This window comes from Mytilus californianus, unplaced genomic scaffold (genome assembly GCF_021869535.1).
Source record: "Mytilus californianus isolate M0D057914Y unplaced genomic scaffold, xbMytCali1.0.p SCAF_15, whole genome shotgun sequence".
Taxonomy (NCBI): domain Eukaryota; kingdom Metazoa; phylum Mollusca; class Bivalvia; order Mytilida; family Mytilidae; genus Mytilus; species Mytilus californianus.
Window position 1 is genome coordinate 21,650,462 of NW_026262637.1, and position 24,194 is coordinate 21,674,655.

At 34.2% G+C, this 24,194-nt stretch overlaps 2 protein-coding genes across 50 annotated transcripts; both read right to left on the reverse strand.

Annotated features, from left to right (window-relative positions):
- Positions 1 to 689: 689 nt before the first annotated feature.
- LOC127725657 (major facilitator superfamily domain-containing protein 9-like) lies at positions 690 to 15,356 on the reverse strand. Of its 49 annotated transcripts, none has more exons than XM_052232776.1 (7): positions 14,326 to 14,761; positions 9,281 to 9,488; positions 7,943 to 8,062; positions 7,484 to 7,543; positions 7,010 to 7,330; positions 6,107 to 6,316; positions 690 to 4,652 (listed from the first exon to the last, which is right to left on the reverse strand). In XM_052232776.1, the coding sequence occupies exons 5-7, from the start codon at positions 7,029 to 7,031 to the stop codon at positions 3,910 to 3,912; spliced, it is 975 nt and encodes a 324-aa protein (XP_052088736.1). In that variant the 5' UTR covers positions 7,032 to 7,330; positions 7,484 to 7,543; positions 7,943 to 8,062; positions 9,281 to 9,488; positions 14,326 to 14,761; the 3' UTR covers positions 690 to 3,909. The 49 variants fall into 49 exon arrangements, with proteins under 49 accessions (XP_052088736.1, XP_052088737.1, XP_052088739.1 ...); XM_052232777.1 differs by lacking the exon at positions 9,281 to 9,488 and adding an exon at positions 9,740 to 9,761; XM_052232779.1 differs by lacking the exon at positions 9,281 to 9,488 and adding an exon at positions 10,346 to 10,460.
- Positions 10,183 to 23,325, reverse strand: LOC127725665 (major facilitator superfamily domain-containing protein 9-like). The gene is made up of 4 exons (XM_052232818.1): positions 23,248 to 23,325; positions 21,028 to 21,115; positions 19,798 to 19,841; positions 10,183 to 10,307 (listed from the first exon to the last, which is right to left on the reverse strand). The coding sequence occupies exons 1-4, from the start codon at positions 23,287 to 23,289 to the stop codon at positions 10,248 to 10,250; spliced, it is 234 nt and encodes a 77-aa protein (XP_052088778.1). The 5' UTR covers positions 23,290 to 23,325; the 3' UTR covers positions 10,183 to 10,247.
- Between the last annotated feature and the right edge of the window lie 869 nt (positions 23,326 to 24,194).

Sequence of the window (24,194 nt, forward strand, 5' to 3'; positions counted from 1 at the left end):
GCAAAAGTTTCTATTGTTAAATATATGAGCACAGTGTGTTGTGTTTGTTGTTTTTATTTCTTAATTTCTAATTGTCCATTATAGAGAATCTTAAGGTGATGTTGTATTTTCCCTTAATATATAATGTTAACTTTTCTAGTGTACTAATCTTCAATAGATGGAGAGTTGTCTCATTGGCAATCATACCACATCTTTTTTTTTTATATGTACACCTTAAAATCATTCCATATATACACCAAATAAAGTGCCTGCATACAGAGTATATATCTTCCAGTTGATAGGATATTCCAGGGCTTGTATTTTCTATTATGATTTCCTTGATAGAGGGTTGCTGCTCACACAGAAGCTATTTAACAAAGAGTTCCAAGTGGTGATGTTGAAATCATCCCTAGGTAAATTTTACGGACGCCATCACGAGTTGGTTGACTGTTATGGAATATCTGTTTCACAGATGAGGACAGATATGTTCAAATTGTGGGAACTACATTCCCGTCCCCTTTTCCCCGAATGTGACCTACCGAATTAGACTAATCACTGGGTTTGTACTTACATGAGGAACACGACGGGTGCCACATGTGGAGCAGCATCTGCTAATCCTTCCGGAGCACCTGAGATCACCCCCAGTTTTTGGTGGGGTTCATGTTGCTCAGTCTTTACTTTTCTATGTTGTGTTTTGTTAACTGTTGTCAGTCTGTTTGTCTTTTTCTTTTTTAGCCATGGTGTTGTCAGTTTATTTTCGATTTATGAGTTTGAATGTCCCTTTGGTATCTTTCACCACTTTTTTACAGTTATTTCAAACACCAAATATACTTAACCTATTGATTACATTATCTGAGACATAGACCAAACCACAAAAACTAAACATTGTCCTATGAACCATGAAAATGAGGCCAAGGTCAGATGAAACCTGCCAGTCCAACATGTGCACCTTACAATCATTCCATACACCAAATATAGTGACCCTATTGCTTATAGTATCTGAGAAATAAACAAAACTCACAAAAACTAACATTGTCCAATGAGCCATGAAACTGAGGTCAAGGTCAGTAATTTTGAAATGTACAACTTAAAATCATTCCATACACCAAATATAGTTGACTTACTGCTTATAGTATCAGAGATATAGACTTGACCATGTAACTTTAACTTTGATCACTGATCCATGAAATGAGGTTCAGGTCAGGTGAACCCTTACTGACGAACATGTAGACCTTGCAAGGAACCCATATACCAAATATAGTTATCATACTACTTATAATAAGAGAATATTTCACTTTTCAAAAAAACAGCAGTAACAACCATGAAAATGAGGTCAAGGATAATGGACATAAGACAGACAGAAACTTAGTAGTATAAGGTAACTGCATACAAGGTATGAAGCATCCAGGTCTTCTATCTTCTGAAATATATATTATATAAGCATTATACAAATAGTTTACACAGTTGCCACCGCCGCCGGATTGTAATACCAAGGTTTCGCATTCTGCGACTTTCATCGCAGGCTAGACAAAAAACACTAAGACAGCAATTTAACAAAAAAATTAAATTAACAAAAACGTACATTGACAGCAACTTAAAAAAGTAAATGAACAAAAGACATCTTCTGTTTTTTTTCATCCCAATCAGCTTAAAATAACTTTTAGTGTACATAAAAGGACATATAATACAGCAGCAGGGATAGGGATGTTGCCAAGAGTAACATATTATCACTGTCACAATGCTGTTGGAATAAAAATCTATTTCATGTAGCAAAGGGATTGTCTTTAAATAACTCCAAAACAACATTGTTGTTAATGAACTGCCATTATTAAAGTATACATTGATGGAAGAATGCTTATTCAGTCATTGTTAATTATAGTGAAACCTATTTAAAATGATCCTTGACAACATACCTGTTAGAACCAGACTGGTTCCAATGTCCTTTTATTCCAACATGAATAATATCTTAAACCTGCATGAACACCTGTTTTCAAAACGAACAAATTCTTCTTTCTCAAATGGGATTTTTTATATGTATTTGAACTGAGATGACTTTGAAGAAGGTTTAAGTTTATTATTATATGAAACAAAAAACTGTTTAATCTTATGTTATGGTGTAAAATTAATAAAAACTTATATAGGGACATTATGCGGCAGAATTCTATAAATATTTTGGAATTGCTTTTGACAATGTATGCATAGTTGATACAGAAATGAGGCATGATAAAAGTCATTATTTGATCCCTAAAAGTGCAAAAATATTAAATTTTTCACTTCTTTCAAAATCATGTTGATTATTTTGGTATATGAAAAGGTCGATAAAAATCCAGAATAGAAATTGAAATTATGCTGTCACTACATACAAAAGTCAAAATTGACATATTTTTCCTAATAAAGATTTTGGCAAAATCAAAAAATAGTCCACATCTTATAACCACCCAAAAAGATATTCTTAACAACATCAACACCTTTGTGAGAGGCAAGTAGCTCATATCTAAATATCAATAACAAGATCTCAAAATAAGGCCATTTTTAAAAACATTTTTGGTCAATTTTTTTATCTGTGTGTAATTTTGAGTATCCTTTACAGCAGAAACAATTTTGTCAAAATTTGAATATCTTATAAAATATCAATACTTTGAAAACCTGCAAACAATGAAACAAGTAAAATTATCTCTTAATCATGATTGTAAAAGTAAAGAATCTTTTGAAAGGAAAGATTTTATTGAATGCTAAAATGTCACTGAACATGACCCTAATGGGCTGTCCTCATATCTTACATGAGCATTAAACAAATAAAATGGAGCAAATCAAAAAGATATAATTCTAATCAGATTGCAAAATTGAATTCTTTGTGTCAAGATTTTATTTACAATAATTAACCTTAGATCTTCACTGCATTGCACATTACGACTGAGTTAAGGATGTTTTACTCCTCTGTTTTAAAATAATATGCTTTTTATTCTTTCTAGATTTTTCATACATTTAACATTGGCACCTTTTTTTCTTTCAAAAACTATGAAAAAATAATAAGGATTATATAAGATTTTCAAAAATGGTGTTTTAAAGTATATGTAATAAAATTATGAAAAGAAAAGTGGAGGTTATTGGGCAAATTCTTTATTGGCACTACATGGATAAAACTAGAGGATTCTGAATATCTAACAAAAAGTCAAAAACAAGAGTAGCGAACATCCTTAAACACAGTGATATATAACAATATACAATTATGGCCCGTTGAAAAGGTGAATATCCAAAATTGTCAACACGAGAAGGTTATTTCACTGAGGGCGCAGCCCGAAGTGAAATAACTTTTAAGGGTTGACAATTTTGGATATTCATCGCTTCTAAGGGGCCACAATTGTTTTATTATACCGAACTAACAGTGTAAAAGCACTTACCCTTACTTGAGTCAGTAACAAACACAAGTTGACGTTCAAAAATACATGTAATTTGTGTCTTAGAATTCTCGTATGTACAACAAAGGTAGATTCTTTTTGTAAAATATTGATGGCTCTGAAAAGGACCGTTATTAGAGATATCATCGGCACAAGATGCACGTCAAAAGCCTTATTTCCTCTTCTCTCGATCAATGGGCTTCCTGTAACTTGAACGTTGCCATTTTGTTTATTTACGTCTGTGACGTCATTTTCATGAGTACAAATCAACAGACTAAAAAGGTTATTCGCCGGTGAATAATAGGGTTATTCAACGCTGGTGTACATTTTTAGGGTTATTCGTTCTTCCTTGCAATTGAATGAAAATTAACTGAATTATTCCATGTCACGTGATAACGTTTTACCCAATAGAATTGTTTGAAATATATGTAAGGTATAATAATTGTAAATATTGCATTTGAATTTCTAAAAAAAAAAAACGAATGATAACAGGGGAAGAAAAATCAACATATCATATTCTGAGAGATGAATTTTAGTCTAATTTTTCAGGTTTTACAATTTTTGTGCTTTTTTCTACAATACCTTGTGGACGAACAATCATTATGAAAACAGCAATTAATGTCACAACACCACCTATAAAAGCAGGTCCAGATTTGTTTATATCTAATACTAGTCCTGAAATAAATGGTCCTAACATTCTGGCTATGGACATCACACTTTGACTAAAACCCAACAATGTCCCAATTTCTTTCCTCTCTCCTCGCTGTATAGTCAAACTTGTTCCTGCAACCCTTGAAACAGTCGTTATTAAACTGAGAGGTGTCAGAAACAACACATACAACCAAAATGTCTCATGGATGATTGACAACATGAATAAAGTAACAACCTGAAATATTGCCATATGCATAAACAATTTGGCATCATTATTATATAATTTGGCAATATACCCTACCAATAAGCCAAAAAAAGCTGATACACATCCAGAATAAGACATCAGGTATCCGATTGTTTTTGGAGTAACTTGAAAAGCTTCTCTCATTACTAGCGAAAAGTTACTTCTAAATAATAAAATTGAAAATCCCATACAGAATTTGATTAAAAACAGATCCCACAGCTTACTCCAGTTAACTGAATGAAATGTCTCTAGGAATATTTTTGGACTGAAGTTGTTTTCCAAAGATGAAACTTTCTTCCTTGATGTTTCTGATTCAGGTTTCAATTTGTCGTCTTTAGAACTGGTCTTCTTGTGATCTTCTACACAAATATATATCAACACTGAAAATACAGAAATATCAATTAAAGTGGATAAGAAATAAAAATACATGTATCAATAAGCTTGAATTCAATAGTTATCATTCTATCAAACTATTTACTTTTAGATGACATTTTTCATGCCATTAGTGCTTTTGTTGGTCATAAAATGTGTGCGTGTACTATAGAGACAAATATCTTAATTGGAATGATTTTCATATTGAAATTAAGATAAATATTTAGCCATCATCAGAGAAATGTTAACCAATATATTTCGCAAGCAAATAGTTTTCACACCTTTTGTGAATAGAAGAAATAACGGTAATATAAATCGTTGCTAGTATGTAAAACTTGGATCTTCCTTTATATAAATACATTAAGAACATTTGAAAATGACAAAAAATAAATCATCATAAAGTTTGCTAGAAAAGGCTAATTAAAAATTAAAGTATCAACGTATATATGTTGGTTTATAATAACTGACAGCTGTTTGTTCAATTTGCAGTGGCAAATATTTCGTGCATATTCATGACAAGAATGAAAACAAAATGTGCTTCGCTGATTGCAGCTGGATATGACTGCAGAGGTCCAACCCTGAACATTTGGGGCAAAAATGGACACAATATTCAAGCTTGATACAGGTCTGAATTTGGATTGTAATTAAATATTTGACACATTATAGGTTTCTGACACAGAATAAATGTAGTAAAAAAACTTGAAATTGGTTATATGATTTGAATTTAAATGCAATTGAAGATTTCTTGCTGTTGTGCAATACACTGTGCTGTTGCCCAATACTTAGTAAAACCGTTTTTAGACTATATACAAAGAATTAGCAAAATAAATTTTGACCCCCAATTTTTTTTTTATTTCTTTAATCTTCAGGAAAAAAAATTGACCCCCCAAAAATTTTTTACCCCCCCCCCCCCCCCCCCCCCTATTTGAAGAAATTTTCTTTTTGTAAAATGTGGTACAATTTAAGAGACATCCATACACTTAAACACAAGTTATTATCTGAAAACTAGAAAAATGCTTCTTTTTGTCCCCTTTTTGTCCCCTAATTCCTGAACAGTTTGGGCAATTACCCCCAAAATGAATCCCAACCTTCTACTTGTAGTATTGAACCTTGTGGTACAATTCCAGAGCAATCAAAATATTTATACACAAGTTATTGTCCTGAAACTAGAAAAAATTTGACCACTCTCAAAACATGTCCCTTTGATTTTTTGTAAGCAATCAGAGAGTTTATACATAACAATACCTTATACATATCATACAATGTACTCTTCACCAACATAAGTCCAAGAAGTCATATTGCTATATTTAGTGAATCTTACCATATCCTCATAGTGGAGATTGTCCTCTAAAAATGTATATAATTACTTTGGACAGCAGCTAAATTGCATTATATATTTCTAACAAAATTTTAAAATATGTTTCTCAATAAAAGAAATATACTGCAATTTGGCAATACTAACCACTATTTGCTATAAAAACGAAAGCACTGATTAATCCAACTTTCTGGAATCCATTTGAAGTTTCCGCTACATGTCCCCCAATCAATGGTCCAACAATAAACCCAAAACTGGAAGCAGCATTGAATGTCCCCAATACAGCTGACTGCTCTTCTTTAGATGTTAGATCTGCTAACAGCGATTTGGTTAAACTTTGACTATGCTTAAATAATCCTGTTAAAACAAAAATTTTGTCAGAGTATATGCTGCTTATGAGATGTGTATTCTGAAGAGAGTCAAAATTGACTCTTAATTTTTATACTTAAAGAATTTGATCATTTTTTCTGTGACAAGTGTTTCAAACAGAAAAAAAACTAATTAAAACAGAAATTATGAAATCCTTTTTAGCAATTTACAAATAACTGTATCTGATATTTATACTAAGTAAATATATAAATTTGTAATTGACATTGGATTTCTCTTTTAATTGGATACAAATAATATTTAAACTTGACATGCATTTCTTGCATTTCTCTCCCATAGAGTAGCCTGATAAATTTTCCAGCAAGTGCGCTCCATTCTCTATGGCAATGAATTACATTTAAAGAGGTATTTTTAGATCATGATGACAGATGATAAGTGATTGAAATTTGAATATATATGTTATCAAAAGAAAAGAGTGGATGTTTTTGACATGATAACAATGGAAGATCTATTGTAAATATTGAACTACTGTGATCACAAATGAGCTTACAAATTTCTATACTGTATATGCTTGATAAACAATCCTTTTCAAACAAAAAAAAAGAAAAGAAAAAAAATTCAAATAATTCCAAACCCTCAGGTCTAAGCAAATAATTTAAAATTTCTAGAATTTCCTAAAGTTTCCTGTAGATAACATCACTATTTCCTTTTATTTCTAGTTACCATTCAGGATTCTTGCTAACATGACAAAAGTTAAAGTGCTAGCTATTGCCAGTGTTATATAACCAGTAGCTGTCAACAACAAACACCATAATAAACAGAATCTTCTACCAGACACATCACTCCATCTTCCCTAAAACAATAAACACCATATTAAACAGAATCTTCTACCAGACACATCACTCCATCTTCCCCAACCCTTTCCAGACACATAACTCCATCTTCCCTAAAACAATAAACACCATATTAAACAGAATTTTCTACCAGACACATCACTCCATCTTCCCTAAAACAATAAACACCATAATAAACTGAATCTTCTACCTGACACTTCACTCCATCTTCCCCAACTCTTTCTAGACACATCACTCCATCTTCCCTAAAACAATAAACACCATAATAAACTGAATCGCCTACCAGACACATCACTCCATCTTCCCTAAAACAATAAACACCATATTAAACAGAATCTTCTACCAGACACATCACTCCATCTTCCCTAAAACAATAAACACCATAATAAACAGAATCTTCTACCTGACACATCACTCCATCTTCCCTAAAACAATAAACACCATATTAAACAGAATCTTCTACCAGACACATCACTCCATCTTCCCTTAAACAATAAACACCATAATAAACAGAATCTTCTACCAGACCCATCACTCCATCTTCCCCAACCCTTTCCAGACACATCACTCCATCTTCCCTAAAACAATAAACACCATATTAAACTGAATCGCCTACCAGACACATCACTCCATCTTCCCCAACCCTTTCCGGACACATCACTCCATCTTCCCTTAAACAATAAACACCATAATAAATTGAATCGCCTACCAGACACATCACTCCATCTTCCCCAACCCTTTCCGGACACATCACTCCATCTTCCCTTAAACAATAAACACCACAATAAACAGAATCTTCTACCAGACACATCACTCCATCTTCCCTTAAACAATAAACACCACAATAAACAGAATCTTCTACCAGACACATCACTCCATCTTCCCTAAAACAATAAACACCATATTAAACAGAATCTTCTACCTGACACATCACTCCATCTTCCCTAAAACAATAAACACCATATTAAACAGAATCTTCTACCAGACACATCACTCCATCTTCCCTTCAACAATACACACCATGATAAACTAAATCGCCTACCAGACACATCACTCCATCTTCCCCAACCCTTTCTAGACACATCACTCCATCTTCCCTTAAACAACAAACACCATAATAAACAGAATCTTCTACCTGACACATCACTCCATCTTCCCTAAAACAATAAACACCATATTAAACAGAATCTTCTACCAGACACATCACTCCATCTTCCCTTAAACAATAAACACCATAATAAACAGAATCTTCCACCAGACCCATCACTCCATCTTCCCCAACCCTTTCCAGACACATCACTCCATCTTCCCTAAAACAATAAACACCATATTAAACTGAATCGCCTATCAGACACATCACTCCATCTTCCCTAAAACAATAAACACCATATTAAACAGAATCTTCTACCAGACACATCACTCCATCTTCCCTTAAACAATAAACACCATAATAAACAGAATCTTCTACCAGACCCATCACTCCATCTTCCCCAACCCTTTCCAGACACATCACTCCATCTTCCCTTAAACAATAAACACCATATTAAACAGAATCTTCTACCAGACACTTCACTCCATCTTCCCAAACCCTTTCTAGACACATCACTCCATCTTCCCTTCAACAACAAACACCATAATAAACAGAATCTTCTACCTGACACATCACTCCATCTTCCCTAAAACAATAAACACCATATTAAACAGAATCTTCTACTAGACACATCACTCCATCTTCCCTTAAACAATAAACACCATAATAAACAGAATCTTCTACCAGACCCATCACTCCATCTTCCCCAACCCTTTCCAGACACATCACTCCATCTTCCCTAAAACAATAAACACCATACTAAACTGAATCGCCTACCAGACACATCACTCCATCTTCCCTAAAACAATAAACACCATATTAAACAGAATCTTCTACCAGACACATCACTCCATCTTCCCTTAAACAATAAACACCATAATAAACAGAATCTTCTACCAGACCCATCACTCCATCTTCCCCAACCCTTTCCAGACACATCACTCCATCTTCCCTTAAACAATAAACACCATATTAAACAGAATCTTCTTCCAGACACATCACTCCATCTTCCCTAAAACAATAAACACCATAATAAACTGAATCTTCTACCAGACACATCACTCCAACTTCCCCAACCCTTTCCAGACACATCACTCCATCTTCCCTAAAACAATAAACACCATATTAAACTGAATCGCCTACCAGACACATCACTCCATCTTCCCCAACCCTTTCCGGACACATAACTCCATCTTCCCTAAAACAATAAACACCATATTAAACAGAATCTTCTACCAGACACATCACTCCATCTTCCCTAAAACAATAAACACCATATTAAACTGAATCGCCTACCAGACACATCACTCCATCTTCCCTAAAACAATAAACACCATATTAAACAGAATCTTCTACCAGACACATTACTCCATCTTCCCTTAAACAATAAACACCATAATAAACAGAATCTTCATCCAGACCCATCACTCCATGTTCCCCAACCCTTTCCAGACACATAACTCCATCTTCCCTAAAACAATAAACACCATATTAAACAGAATCTTCTACCAGACACATCACTCCATCTTCCCTAAAACAATAAACACCATAATAAACTGAATCGCCTACCAGACACATCACTCCATCTTCCCTAAAACAATAAACACCATATTAAACAGAATCTTCTACCAGACACATCACTCCATCTTCCCTTAAACAATAAACACCACAATAAACAGAATCTTCTACCAGACACATCACTCCATCTTCCCTAAAACAATAAACACCATAATAAACTGAACCGCCTACCAGACACATCACTCCATCTTCCCCAACCCTTTCCAGACACATTACTCCATCTTCCCTTAAACATTAAAAACCATAATAAACTGAATCGCCTACTAGACACATCACTCCATCTTCCCTAAAACAATAAACACAATAATAAACTGAATCGCTTACCAGACACATCCCTCCATCTTCCCCAACCCTTACCAGACACATCACTCCATCTTCCCTTAAACATTAAAAACCATAATAAACTGAATCGCCTTCTAAACACATCACTCCATCTTCCCTAAAACAATAAACACCATAATAAACAGAATCTTCTACCAGACACATCACTCCATCTTCCCTAAAACAATAAACACCATAATAAACAGAATCTTCTACCAGACACATCACTCCATCTTCCCCAACCCTTTCCAGACACATAACTCCATCTTCCCTAAAACAATAAACACCATATTAAACAGAATCTTCTACCAGACACATCACTCCATCTTCCCTAAAACAATAAACACCATAATAAACTGAACCGCCTACCAGACACATCACTACATCTTCCCTAAAACAATAAACACCATAATAAACTGAATCGCCTACCAGACACATCACTCCATCTTCCCCAACCCTTTCAAGACACATCACTCCATCTTCCCTTAAACAATAAACACCATAATAAACTGAATCTTCTACCAGACACATCACTCCATCTTCCCCAACCCTTTCCAGACACATCACTCCATCTTCCCTAAAACAATAAACACCATAATAAACTGAACCGCCTACCAGACACATCACTCCATCTTCCCCAACCCTTTCCAGACACATTACTCCATCTTCCCTTAAACATTAAAAACCATAATAAACTGAATCGCCTACTAGACACATCACTCCATCTTCCCTCAAACAATAAACACAATAATAAACTGAATCGCCTACCAGACACATCCCTCCATCTTCCCCAACCCTTACCAGACACATCACTCCATCTTCCCTTAAACATTAAAAACCATAATAAACTGAATCGCCTTCTAAACACATCACTCCATCTTCCCTAAAACAATAAACACCATAATAAAAAGAATCTTCTACCAGACACATCACTCCATCTTCCCTAAAACAATAAACATCATAATAAACAGAATCTTCTACCAGACACATCACTCCATCTTCCCCAACCCTTTCCAGACACATAACTCCATCTTCCCTAAAACAATAAACACCATATTAAACAGAATCTTCTACCAGACACTTCACTCCATCTTCCCTAAAACAATAAACACCATAATAAACTGAACCGCCTACCAGACACATCACTACATCTTCCCTAAAACAATAAACACCATAATAAACTGAATCGCCTACCAGACACATCACTCCATCTTCCCCAACCCTTTCCAGACACATAACTCCATCTTCCCTAAAACAATAAACACCATATTAAACAGAATCTTCTACCAGACACATAACTCCATCTTCCCTAAAACAATAAACACCATAATAAACAGAATCTTCTACCAGACACATCACTCCATCTTCCCCAACCCTTTCCAGACACATAACTCCATCTTCCCTAAAACAATAAACACCATATTAAACAGAATCTTCTACCAGACACATCACTCCATCTTCCCTAAAACAATAAACACCATAATAAACAGAATCTTCTACCAGACACATCACTCCATCTTCCCCAACCCTTTCCAGACACATAACTCCATCTTCCCTAAAACAATAAACACCATATTAAACAGAATCTTCTACCAGACACATAACTCCATCTTCCCTAAAACAATAAACACCATAATAAACAGAATCTTCTACCAGACACATCACTCCATCTTCCCCAACCCTTTCCAGACACATAACTCCATCTTCCCTAAAACAATAAACACCATATTAAACAGAATCTTCTACCAGACACATCACTCCATCTTCCCTTAAACAATAAACACCATAATAAACTGAATCGCCTACCAGACACATCACTCCATCTTCCCCAACCCTTTGTAGACACATCACTCCATCTTCCCTAAAACAATAAACACCATAATAAACTGAATCGCCTACCAGACACATCACTCCATTTTCCCTTAAACAATAAACACCACAATAAACAGAATCTTCTACCAGACACATCACTCCATCTTCCCTAAAACAATAAACACCATAATAAACAGAATCTTCTACCAGACACATCACTCCATCTTCCCTAAAACAATAAACACCATAATAAACAGAATCTTCTACCAGACACATCACTCCATCTTCCCTAACCCTTTCCAGACACATAACTCCATCTTCCCTAAAACAATAAACACCATATTAAACAGAATCTTCTACCAGACACTTCACTCCATCTTCCCTAAAACAATAAACACCATAATAAACTGAATCTTCTACCAGACACATCACTCCAACTTCCCCAACCCTTTCCAGACACATCACTCCATCTTCCCTAAAACAATAAACACCATATTAAACAGAATCTTCTACCAGACACATCACTCCAACTTCCCCAACCCTTTCCAGACACATCACTCCATCTTCCCTTAAACAATAAACACCACAATAAACAGAATCTTCTACCAGACGCATCACTCCATCTTCCCTTAAACAATAAACACCATAATAAACTGAATCTTCTACAAGACACATCACTCCATCTTCCCTTAAACAATAAACACCACAATAAACAGAATCTTCTACCAGACACATCACTCCATCTTCCCCAACCCTTTCTAGACACAACACTCCATCTTCCCTTAAACAATAAACACCATAGTAAACAGAATCTTCTACCAGACACATCACTCCATCTTCCCTAAAACAATAAACACCATAATAAACTGAATCGCCTACCAGACACATCACTCCATCTTCCCTAAAACAATAAACACCATAATAAACTGAATCGCCTACTAGACACATCACTCCATCTTCCCCAACCCTTTCCTGACACATCACTCCATCTTCCCTAAAACAATAAACACCATAATAAACTGAATCGCCTACTAGACACATCACTCCATCTTCCCTTAAACAATAAATACCATATTAAACAGAATCTTCTACCAGACACATCACTCCATCTTGCCCAACCCTTTCCAGACACATCACTCCATCTTCCCTAAAACAATAAACACCATAATAAACAGAATCTTCTACCAGACCCATCACTCCATCTTCCCCAACCCTTTCCTGACACATCACTCCATCTTCCCTAAAACAATAAACACCATAATAAACTGAATCGCCTACTAGACACATCACTCCATCTTCCCTTAAACAATAAATACCATATTAAACAGAATCTTCTACCAGACACATCACTCCATCTTGCCCAACCCTTTCCAGACACATCACTCCATCTACCCTAAAACAATAAACACCATAATAAACTGAATCGCCTACCAGACACATCACTCCATCTTCCCTAAAACAATAAAAACCATAATATACTGAATCGCCTACCAGACACATCACTCCATCTTCCCCAACCCTTTCCTGACAGATCACTCCATCTTCCCTTAAACATTAAAAAACCATAATAAACAGAATCGCCTACCAGACACATCACTCCATCTTCCCCAACCCTTTCTAGACACATTACTCCATCTTCCCTTAAACATTAAAAACCATAATAAACAGAATCTTCTACCAGACACATTACTCCATCTTCCCCAACCCTTTCCAGACACATCACTCCATCTTCCCCAACCCTTTCTAGACACATCACTTCATCTTCCCCAACCTTTTCCAGACACATCACTCCATCTTCCCTAAAACAATAAACACCATAATATACTGAATCGCCTACCAGACACATCACTCCATCTTCCCCAACCCTTTCTAGACACATCACTCCATCTTCCCTAAAACAATAAACACCATAATAAACTGAATCTTCTACCAGACACATCACTCCATCTTCCCCAACCCTTTCCAGACACATCACTCCATCTTCCCTAAAACAATAAACACCATAATAAACTGAACCGCCTACCAGACACATCACTCCATCTTCCCCAACCCTTTCCAGACACATTACTCCATCTTCCCTTAAACATTAAAAACCATAATAAACTTAATCGCCTACTAGACACATCACTCCATCTTCCCTAAAACAATAAACACAATAATAAACTGAATCGCCTACCAGACACATCCCTCCATCTTCCCCAACCCTTACCAGACACATCACTCCATCTTCCCTTAAACATTAAAAACCATAATAAACTGAATCGCCTTCTAAACACATCACTCCATCTTCCCTAAAACAATAAATACCATATTAAACAGAATCTTCTACCAGACACATCACTCCATCTTCCCTAACCCTTACCAGACACATCACTCCATCTTACCTAAAACAATAAACACCATAATAAACTGAATCTTCTACCAGACACATCACTCCATCTTCCCCAACCCTTTCCAGACACATCACTCCATCTTCCCTAAAACAATAAACACCATAATAAACTGAATCGCCTACTAGACACATCACTCCATCTTCCCCAACCCTTTCCTGACACATCACTCCATCTTCCCTAAAACAATAAACACCATAATAAACAGAATCTTCTACCAGACACATCACTCCATCTTCCCCAACCCTTTCTAGACACATCACTCCATCTTCCCTAAAACAATAAACACCATAATAAACTGAATCGCCTACTAGACACATCACTCCATCTTCCCCAACCCTTTCCTGACACATCACTCCATCTTCCCTAAAACAATAAACACCATAATAAACTGAATCGCCTACTAGACACATCACTCCATCTTCCCTTAAGCAATAAATACCATATTAAACAGAATCTTCTACCAGACACATCACTCCATCTTCCCCAACCCTTTCCAGACACATCACTCCATCTTCCCTAAAACAATAAACACCATAATAAACTGAATCTTCTACCAGACACATCACTCCATCTTCCCTTAAACAATAAACACCATAATATACTGAATCGCCTACCAGACACATCACTCCATCTTTCCCAACCCTTTCCAGACACATCACTCCATCTTCCCTAAAACAATAAACACCATAATAAACTGAATCGTCTACCAGACACATCACTCCATCTTCCCTTAAACAATAAATACCATATTAAACAGAATCTTCTACCAGACACATCACTCCATCTTCCCCAACCCTTTCCAGACACATCACTCCATCTTCCTAAAACAATAAACACCATAATAAACTGAATCGCCTACTAGACACATCACTCCATCTTCCCCAACCCTTTCCTGACACATCACTCCATCTTCCCTTTAAACAATAAACACCATAATAAACTGAATCGCCTACTAGACACATCACTCCATCTTCCCTTAAACAATAAATACCATATTAAACAGAATCTTCATCCGGACACATCACTCCATCTTCCCCAACCCTTTCCAGACACATCACTCCATCTTCCCTAAAACAATAAACACCATAATATACTGAATCGCCTACCAGACACATCACTCCATCTTCCCCAACCCTTTCCAGACACATCACTCCATCTTCCCTTAAACAATAAACACCATAATATACTGAATCGTCTACCAGACACATCACTCCATCTTCCCTAAAACAATAAACACCATAATAAACTGAATCGCCTACCAGACACATCACTCCATCTTCCCCAACCCTTTCCAGACACATCACTCCATCTTCCCTAAAACAACAAGCATTCTGAGAGTATTGCATGGCAATACATAGTCCCCTACCGGGTAAAAATTCATTTTACTGGAACAAAATGCTAACTTGTTCTATAACTTGTCATGGTGTAAACAAAAAGTAAATATCATGTCAATATCTTCAAGCATGACTGAAAACAGTGTGGAAAACTGATTATATGAGTGAAAAAAACATTAGATATGATTAATAGTTCTCTAAAATTAGATATAATGTAATACAGTGTATATCTATTTTCAAATTATAATCAAATATAATTAATAGTTCCAAATATTTTTTCTTTCATTTGTCACAAACTAATATAGATTTGTAACTTATCTATAAAATGTCAACAACTTTTATCTACACAATGTAATGTATTGAAATATATACATTAATAAAAATAGATTATTATCTAATTAAAGGATTTCTCTTCATAATTTTTTTTATATATATAGCATTCAGAAAATTAGTTTATACTAAATAACAAACAAACCTGCCAAAAGACTCTTCAAATAATTCAACAAAGAATGTCTTTTAAAAAATGAGTTATTTCCCTTTGTACAGAAATATGGTTTAACATAGTACTCTAACATTAGATATGGTCTTCTAAATATGGTCTGACTAAATCATCAGTCCGGAACAAAATTCGAACTTGATCTATAACTTGTCATGATAAAACTATATACCAAATATCAAATCAATATCTTCAAGAACGAAGAAAAAAAGTGTGGAAAGCTGATTTGCCGGACTGACGGATGGACAGACGGACAGATGGACAGACGGACAGACAGACGGAGTGCAAACCTAAAGTCCCCTTCGACTACGTCGGTAGGGGACTAATAAACACCATAATAAACTGAATCGCCTACCAGATACATCACTCCATCTTCCCTTAAACAATAAAAACCATAATAAACAGAATCTTCTACCTGACACATCACTCAATCTTCCCCAACCCTTTCCAGACACATCACTCCATCTTCCCTAAAACAATAAACACCATAATTAACAGAATCTTCTACCAGACACATAACACCATCTTCCCAAACCCTTTCCAGACATATCACTCCATCTTCCCTAAAAAAAACATCAAGCACCCTGATAAACAATATTTTTACCAGACACATCACTCCATCTTCCCTAAAAACAATATAATATTAATAATCATTACTTTTTATCATGATTTCAACTGAATCTTCATCATCCACAATCAATATTGCACTTTAAATTAAAGGAGTAGGTTCAATAAGGACAGGCTATGACTCTTATTCCTTGTTAAAATTAGGACTTAATGGCTATTACCACAATGTTTCATAGTAAAAGCAATGAGCAGATATGAAATGAGTCTTTTTGGAAATTATAATTAGGACTTAATGGCTATTACCACAATGTATCATAGTTAAAGCAATGAGCAGATATGAAATGAGTCTTTTTGGAAAATTTACATGTCAGTGTTCTTTTCATGACGTCAAAATCAGCTTTTAAATTTCAATTTTTCCAACAAATTATTGAAAACTTCCATTTGTCTAAAGGACCATAAACATAAAGTGCATTTGTCAACAAAAAAGATCTTTTAGCATTATGTTATCTTCAATCAAATAACTGTTTTGACTTCACTATCTATTTTTGGCCTATTTTCAAGGATTCCTGAAATTTTTACCCATATCTGTCTTTTCAAAAAGAGTAACATCATTCAATTTTATGAATTAAAGTTTATTTAGTTGCCCACTGCACCCACAAATGAATATTAATTTTTAAGGAATGACTGTAATAATTTCTCTGTCTATGAAGAAATAACATCAAAAATGTGGTGCACACTGAATAACCCGCATAGTGGGTTAATTAAAAGTGTGCACCACATTTTTAGGTTATTTCCAATAGACAAAAAAAATTTTACAGTCATTCTTTATAGTTTAATCCTAAAAAGAAGTAAATCATGATAAAAATGTTGATGACGTCACAGTCACATGACAAAAGTATGTCTATCAGGGGCGGATCCAGGATTTTAGTTTAGGGGGGGTGCAAACTTAAATTTTCACTGAGCATAGCGAGTCGAAAGTTTTTTTCAGGTAAAATTATCAAAATATTCTTTATTAAGCTGAGGACGATCCATGCTTTGCAAATTTGAGGGGGCGCACGCCCACCACGCCCCTGCCTGAATCTGCCCCTGTCTATGAGCTGATAGACAAAACACTTTCAGCCAATCAGAAGGTGTGTTACATCCAAAATTAAATTATATATAAGTATTAAATAAATGGGGAATGTGTCCATGGGACACAGATGATGCCCCCGCTTGCATATAACGTTATAAAGGGACATAACTCAAGATTTTTACTTGATCTGAGTCTTGTGGTAGTAAGCATTGTTTATAATTTTCATAACATATATTTGTGGCAAACTTAAGTTTAATAGAGAATGGAAACGAAAGATTCAGCAATTTTTCCATTTGTAAAGGGACATAACTCTAGAACAGTAAAAGTGACGCAACCAAAATTCAACCTTGATCTGTGTTTTGTGGTTATAAGCATTGTGTATAAGTTTCATAACATTTGGTTGAGGCAAACTAAAGTTAGAGAACAGAAATGAATATTTCAGCAATTTTTCCATTTGTAAAGGGCATAACTCTAGAAAGGTAAAAGTGACGCCAACAAAATTCAAACTTGATCTGTGTTTTGTGGTAATAAGCATTGTGTATAAGTTTCATAACATTTGGTTGAGGCAAACTAAAGTTAGAGAACGGAAACCAATTTTGGGAAGTACAGACAGGGGCATAAAAATAGAGATCATATATGAACTAACCTAATTCTGACGTCATAAAAGTTCTAATGCTAAGGTTAATTTTTCTGTTTAAAACCTGATGAACATTATGAAAAGTTGGTTGTGGTTCAGGACAAAAATGCTTTATACCAAATTTATGTTTCAGAATTGTTCAAGGAAAATCATAATTGAATAATATTGAATAAATCTTTAAAACTTTTATTTTACTCACAAGGTGCTTTCACCCATATGTTTTCATATCTTAATAAATAATAATCATAAAAAAAATGTTATCACAGAGATATGTCTCGCCTTTTTGTAATTTTGATAATGCAAATGTTGAAATTAAAATAGCAATACTTTAACATGTAAGTTATGCAAATATTCAAAGTCGATAAACCATGACTGAAGGTACATGGCTAAACAATCTCCATGGAATGAGATGTGCCAATGCTAATACAACTGCATACCAAATACCATTGACTTAATTATTATAATTCGTTCCCTTTAAACAAACCTAAACACAAACATTAACTTGTAAACTATGTAAAAGTTTCAAAGTCAATGAACCATGATCAGGGGTGGGGCTATATAATCTCCATGGAAACGATACTTGCAAATGCCAATAAATTTGCATACCAAATATCATTGACTTAACATTAGCAGTTCATCTTAAACTGATCTAATCACAAACTAATACATGTAAACTAAGCAAAAGTTTCAAAGTAAATAGACCATGACTGAGGGGGTGGGGCCAAATATTCTCCATGGAAATGAGATGTGCTAATGCTTATACAACTGAACACCAATTAACATTGGCCTGCCACTAATGGTTCCCCTTAAACTGACCTAATCACAAACTAATACATGTTAACTTAGCAAAATTTTCAAAGTCTATAGACCATGACTAAGGGGGCGGCGCCAAATAATCTCCATGGAAATGAGATATGCCAATGTTTATACAACTGCATACCAAATATCATTGACCTACCACTAGTGGTTCCCCATAAATTGACCTAATCACAAACTAATACATGTAAACTATGAAGAGTTTCAAAGTCAATAGACCTTGACTGAGGGGGCGGGGCCAAATAATCTCCATGGTAATGAGATGTGCTAATGCTAATACAACTGCATACCAAATATCATTGACCTACCACTAGTGGTTCACCATGAACTAGACCTAATCACAAACTAATACAGTGTTGACGCCGTCGCCGCCCACAGCGGAAACAGTATACCTATGTCTTGCTTTTTGACTCCGTCAAGGCGAGACAAAAACAGTATGTTATAAAAATGATACAGAAGAGTATTCCAACATTCACAAATGAAAACACAAATATTAGTTATCTAAAATTGATCTGTAATGTGAAATTATTCATAAACTTACTACAAGTGGACTGGAAAGTAATTGTATTCCTCCATAAATAGAACCTGAAAAGAAAACAAAATATCAGTTAAATGGCAATAAGGCCCCTATTTGGCCCAAATATTAATGCGAATTAAAAAGTAAACATACATGCTCTTAAATTTGTCTGGAATACAATAAAGGCATTAAGGAAATGCTAAGAAATTTCAAATTAAACAAGTTACCATGGCAACAAACAATGATCAAATTTGTATATTTTGTAATATTTCTTAATTTTCCTTGTATAACATAAAATTTTAGGGGTATTTTGAATTGGAATAGTATGTGCACACCAAAAAAAACAACTTTATATTTGGTGGAATTATGTCAATAGCTATAATAAAGCTTCTCAAAATTTATTTTGTTGTTTCTTGGCTGCAGTGCATGAAGGAAAAAGGCATAAATTCAGCAGTTTTTTTTTGTTTTATGAAAAAAAAGGTGCATTATTTGATGTAATTGTGATGTCATAACATCAACGATCTTGTGTATTTCATTTATATTTCTTGAGCATTTCCAATCATTATTTGCAAATTTGAAATAGTTTCCAAAATCTTCATTTTCTTGGGCCAAAAGTAGGCCTTAATGCCCCTATTCCCTTCGTTCAATCTTTCATGTAGACAAGTATTTTCTTTATTATCAAGCCTAAAAAAAAATGTAATATTTATTTTCATTCTTCTTTAAATAAATAAAATATAATAACATATAATTTTCCATATTTGTATCATTCAGCATAATATAATGTGATATGATATGGTGGCTAAGATATGGATAAAAGTGCCAATCAAATCATTGTGACGTTATTGGCCGGCAATGATATCAATATTAGTCCTGGTTTTAAATGAATTGGAATAATGCAATCCTTTCACAGACCTGGCCTGACTCTGCATGTCTATATTGGTCATTTAGCAAGGGCATCAAAGTCGTATCAATGCTGACTGTTGAATAAAATTAAATATAACAAACTGTCAATTTTTTTCAAGCCCCATATCATTAATAAATGTTTGCCTTTTAAGATGTAAAGGGGTGACCATTTGATATTCTGCAGATTGTGTTGCAGAATATTCATGTTTTGTGCAAAGATATTTATTTTCAGTTCTAACCAGGCCAAGTTATTCATTTTCAAAATTCAAAAGAGTGAACTGTAAATTGATTATCAAAAATTACACAACCACTATATGCAATTTGTATATTGTTCAAGATGTTAAATCTCACCTATAGTACCAACCAATGTAGATGATGCTCCCAGGTCTCTCACATGTGTTGACAGCAATGGAAAAATCATGCTCACTCCAAACAAATCCTAAAAAAATAATAATATGTCACATTACTGTGGATTCATTTTCGTGTTTACCAATTTTCGGAACATCTGTATTTTTGTTGATATTTATTTCGTGGTTTAACATAAGTCTGCATACAAGCTTATAAAAAATATGTGCTTCATTCATGTCATTGAACATTTAAATTAGTGGTTCACCTGTTCCCACTTAATCTCCAACAATTGATATCTCACGAATAATAACGCATCCACAGCGATTCAATTCAAATTGAATGGGACAATTATGGGTTTTGCTCATTGTTGAAAACCATACGGTGACCTATAGTTTTTAACTTCTATGTCATTTGGTTTCTGGTGGAGATTTTTTTCATTGGAAATCATACCACATCTTCTTATTTTTATATTATATATAAAATATCTGATATTCTAATAAATGTTCATTTAGTAACAGATATATGTCTGACATATATTGAGGACCATAATCATATACAGTAAAATTCATTTATTTTAGGACTAAATATTAAAGTAAATCTTTCACTGGCAACCAACAATCAACTAGTTTAATAAACATGATAAATGCAATTTCTGCAAAGGTTAAAAGTAGAATATGCAAAAAAAAAAAGCAAACAAAAGTGACTTTAAATTATTCCGATGTTCATCGTGTCTAAAAATATCAATTTGTATTAGTTTCAAATAAGAAAAGATGTATGCAAATGTAAACATCTACCACTTAAAACTAAAGACTTGGGCAAAACAAACTCTTCACAACTTCATGTCATTAAAATATTACTGGATATAGCTGAAAATTTTTACTTTCTTGCAAACTTAAATAGTAATTTCTAAATCATGAGAAGAAATGAAAGTAAACTCTTGTAATCAAAAGTAGTAGTTTACCTAAACGAGGGTCAATTATTCCCCAAAAAAAACATCAAAACCCGACAAAAACCTTTGTAATGGCCCAAAACCCTAAATGCGTATTGTCAAAACAGCTGAAATTGATAATAAAGACTATAATTTAGGGATATGTACAATGTATGTACAATCAATTCAATAGCATTTTAATTTAAGAAGAGTCAGTACTTCCAATGCTTTCTATTAAGATAGTTATTTACCTTTTGAATTATTACAGCAGCCATACTGTTACACAATGAACTTCCATAAACAGTCTTCACGATAAACTTTTATATCTACAGGCCCAGAGCTCAATTTTTGGAAAATTTTAGTTAGATTCTGTTGGCCTGTAGCGATGATTTTTACAGGCCTGAAAGCAATTTTACAAGCCTGGGCTGCTGGGCCTGTGGTTAAGCGGGAAGACTGCATAAATGAATAAAAAATCCTTGTTTTAAAGTGCAATTGAAATGGATAAAACAAAATTTTCCCTTAATCATTGTTAATCATTAATATTAATTTAGAAATTATTAAGAAACTAAGGTTCAAACTTCTCAGACAAAGTTATCCTTAAATGGTTTTGGCTACCCGGGTATTATATTTGGGTCCCTTTTTGTCATGTAGCTCTTTACGTGTTTCAGTACTTACACATCCCTGGCTTATAATAATTTAGCTTTGAGCGTTACTGATGAAGGTAACTCCAGAAAAGCTCTTCGGCTATTTCAATTTTTTGCTGTGAAGCATTCTGAGGTCTGCCAATCAGAAAATCGCTCCGGACACAGAATCAAAAAAGGGATTATTACATACTGTACATTAACCATTTATTACATACTGTACATTAACCATTTATGGAAGTAAATAGACCATAATATCTAAATTGAGCACAGTTTTCTTACACAGGGTGCTGTCTTCAGCTTTCATTGTAGTCCTGAAAAAAATATCCCCCAACATGTACCAGAAGGTGATTTTTTTTTAATATTAAACTACAGCAAGCACAGGAGACAACATTTCCCTTGTGAATCGAAGACTTGTGATTCAGTTTCGATGTCATTATGAAGATATATGTCCAACAAGTATCTTGATCTTGATATGGTATGGTGACACGTCTGATGGACATTATTACACAGTGCAACTTTCATGTAGCCATTAATCCAAATACTCTTATCCTCTCTAATAATATACATGACCTTAATAAAGTAAGCAATACGTCTGTGACATTTCATCATGCGTGTGTTTGTGTGATTTTCATAGCTTGTGGTGTAATTTACCAGAAATCCTGACAAATACAAAGTAAAGTTTTGTAGAAACATGTCTGTGGACTGACCAGTATCAAAACGAAAGTGAAAGAACAAATGCACCGGATGTTCATAAGGGTTAGACTAATGTCCTGAAAACGGACCTGATCGTTACATAGAATATATTTTGTCTAGTATAATATCTTATCAACGAGTTTTATTCATTTTAAAATAATAGTATTGTTTAAAGTTCATATCAGATCCTTCAGATCGACATGTTCAGTGTAAAACAAGATATTTTTTTTTATTCTAACATATTTGAGGGTCTGGATGAGGTTTAAAGAATAGAGAATAAATGATGGCCCAAAAAAATATGAAAAGAGAAAAATAAGCAATAAACATGAAGTTTAAGGAATAACGGGGTCCAAAAGAATAGAGAATAACTGTTGAAAATAAAAGAATTATGTAATAAAATACTGATTACAGAAATGTACGATGTACAGAATAAAGAAATCATCTAATTACAGAAATATCTAATAGTCAAATCCTTTTGTGACAATTTTACAGAATAAGCATTATTTTTAAAGATATAGAAAAATGCCCTAAAAATTAAAGAATACAGAAATCATGGACGCCATCCAGACCCTCATATTTAGTTAAATTTTACATTTTATATATATTTTTCTATTTTTCAATCCCGATTAGCGAAAAAGAAGTCATGCAAATACTTTTTTCAATTGACTCCGAAAACATTTAACGTTTAATCTATTATTCAATTAATTTCCTTTGGAGTGGAAACGGGGGAGGCAATCGATTTCTTTGGCAACTACCATTCATCTTTGTCTTTTTTTTTTTCTTTTTTTTTTTTTTTTTTTTTGTTAAGTTCACATTTGCGCCATTTTTTTTTTCTTCATTTGCGCCAATATTTGTTTCCCATTTGGCCGGCCAATTTACAGGTAAACACAAGACATGAGACATAT

Coding starts and splice junctions, on each gene's coding strand:
- LOC127725657 (XM_052232786.1), bottom strand. CDS start 7,031: ATGTTAGCAAGAATCCTGAATG. Junction 6,317..7,009: donor GTTAGCAAGAATCCTGAATG/GTAACTAGAAAT, acceptor TTGTTTTAACAG/GATTATTTAAGCATAGTCAA. Junction 4,653..6,106: donor CGTTTTTATAGCAAATAGTG/GTTAGTATTGCC, acceptor CTGTATTTTCAG/TGTTGATATATATTTGTGTA.
- LOC127725665 (XM_052232818.1), bottom strand. CDS start 23,289: ATGTTTCTACAAAACTTTACTTTGTATTTGTCAGGATTTCTG. Junction 21,116..23,247: donor TGTATTTGTCAGGATTTCTG/GTAAATTACACC, acceptor TTATTTTTTTAG/GATTTGTTTGGAGTGAGCAT. Junction 19,842..21,027: donor TACATTGGTTGGTACTATAG/GTGAGATTTAAC, acceptor TTTTCTTTTCAG/GTTCTATTTATGGAGGAATA.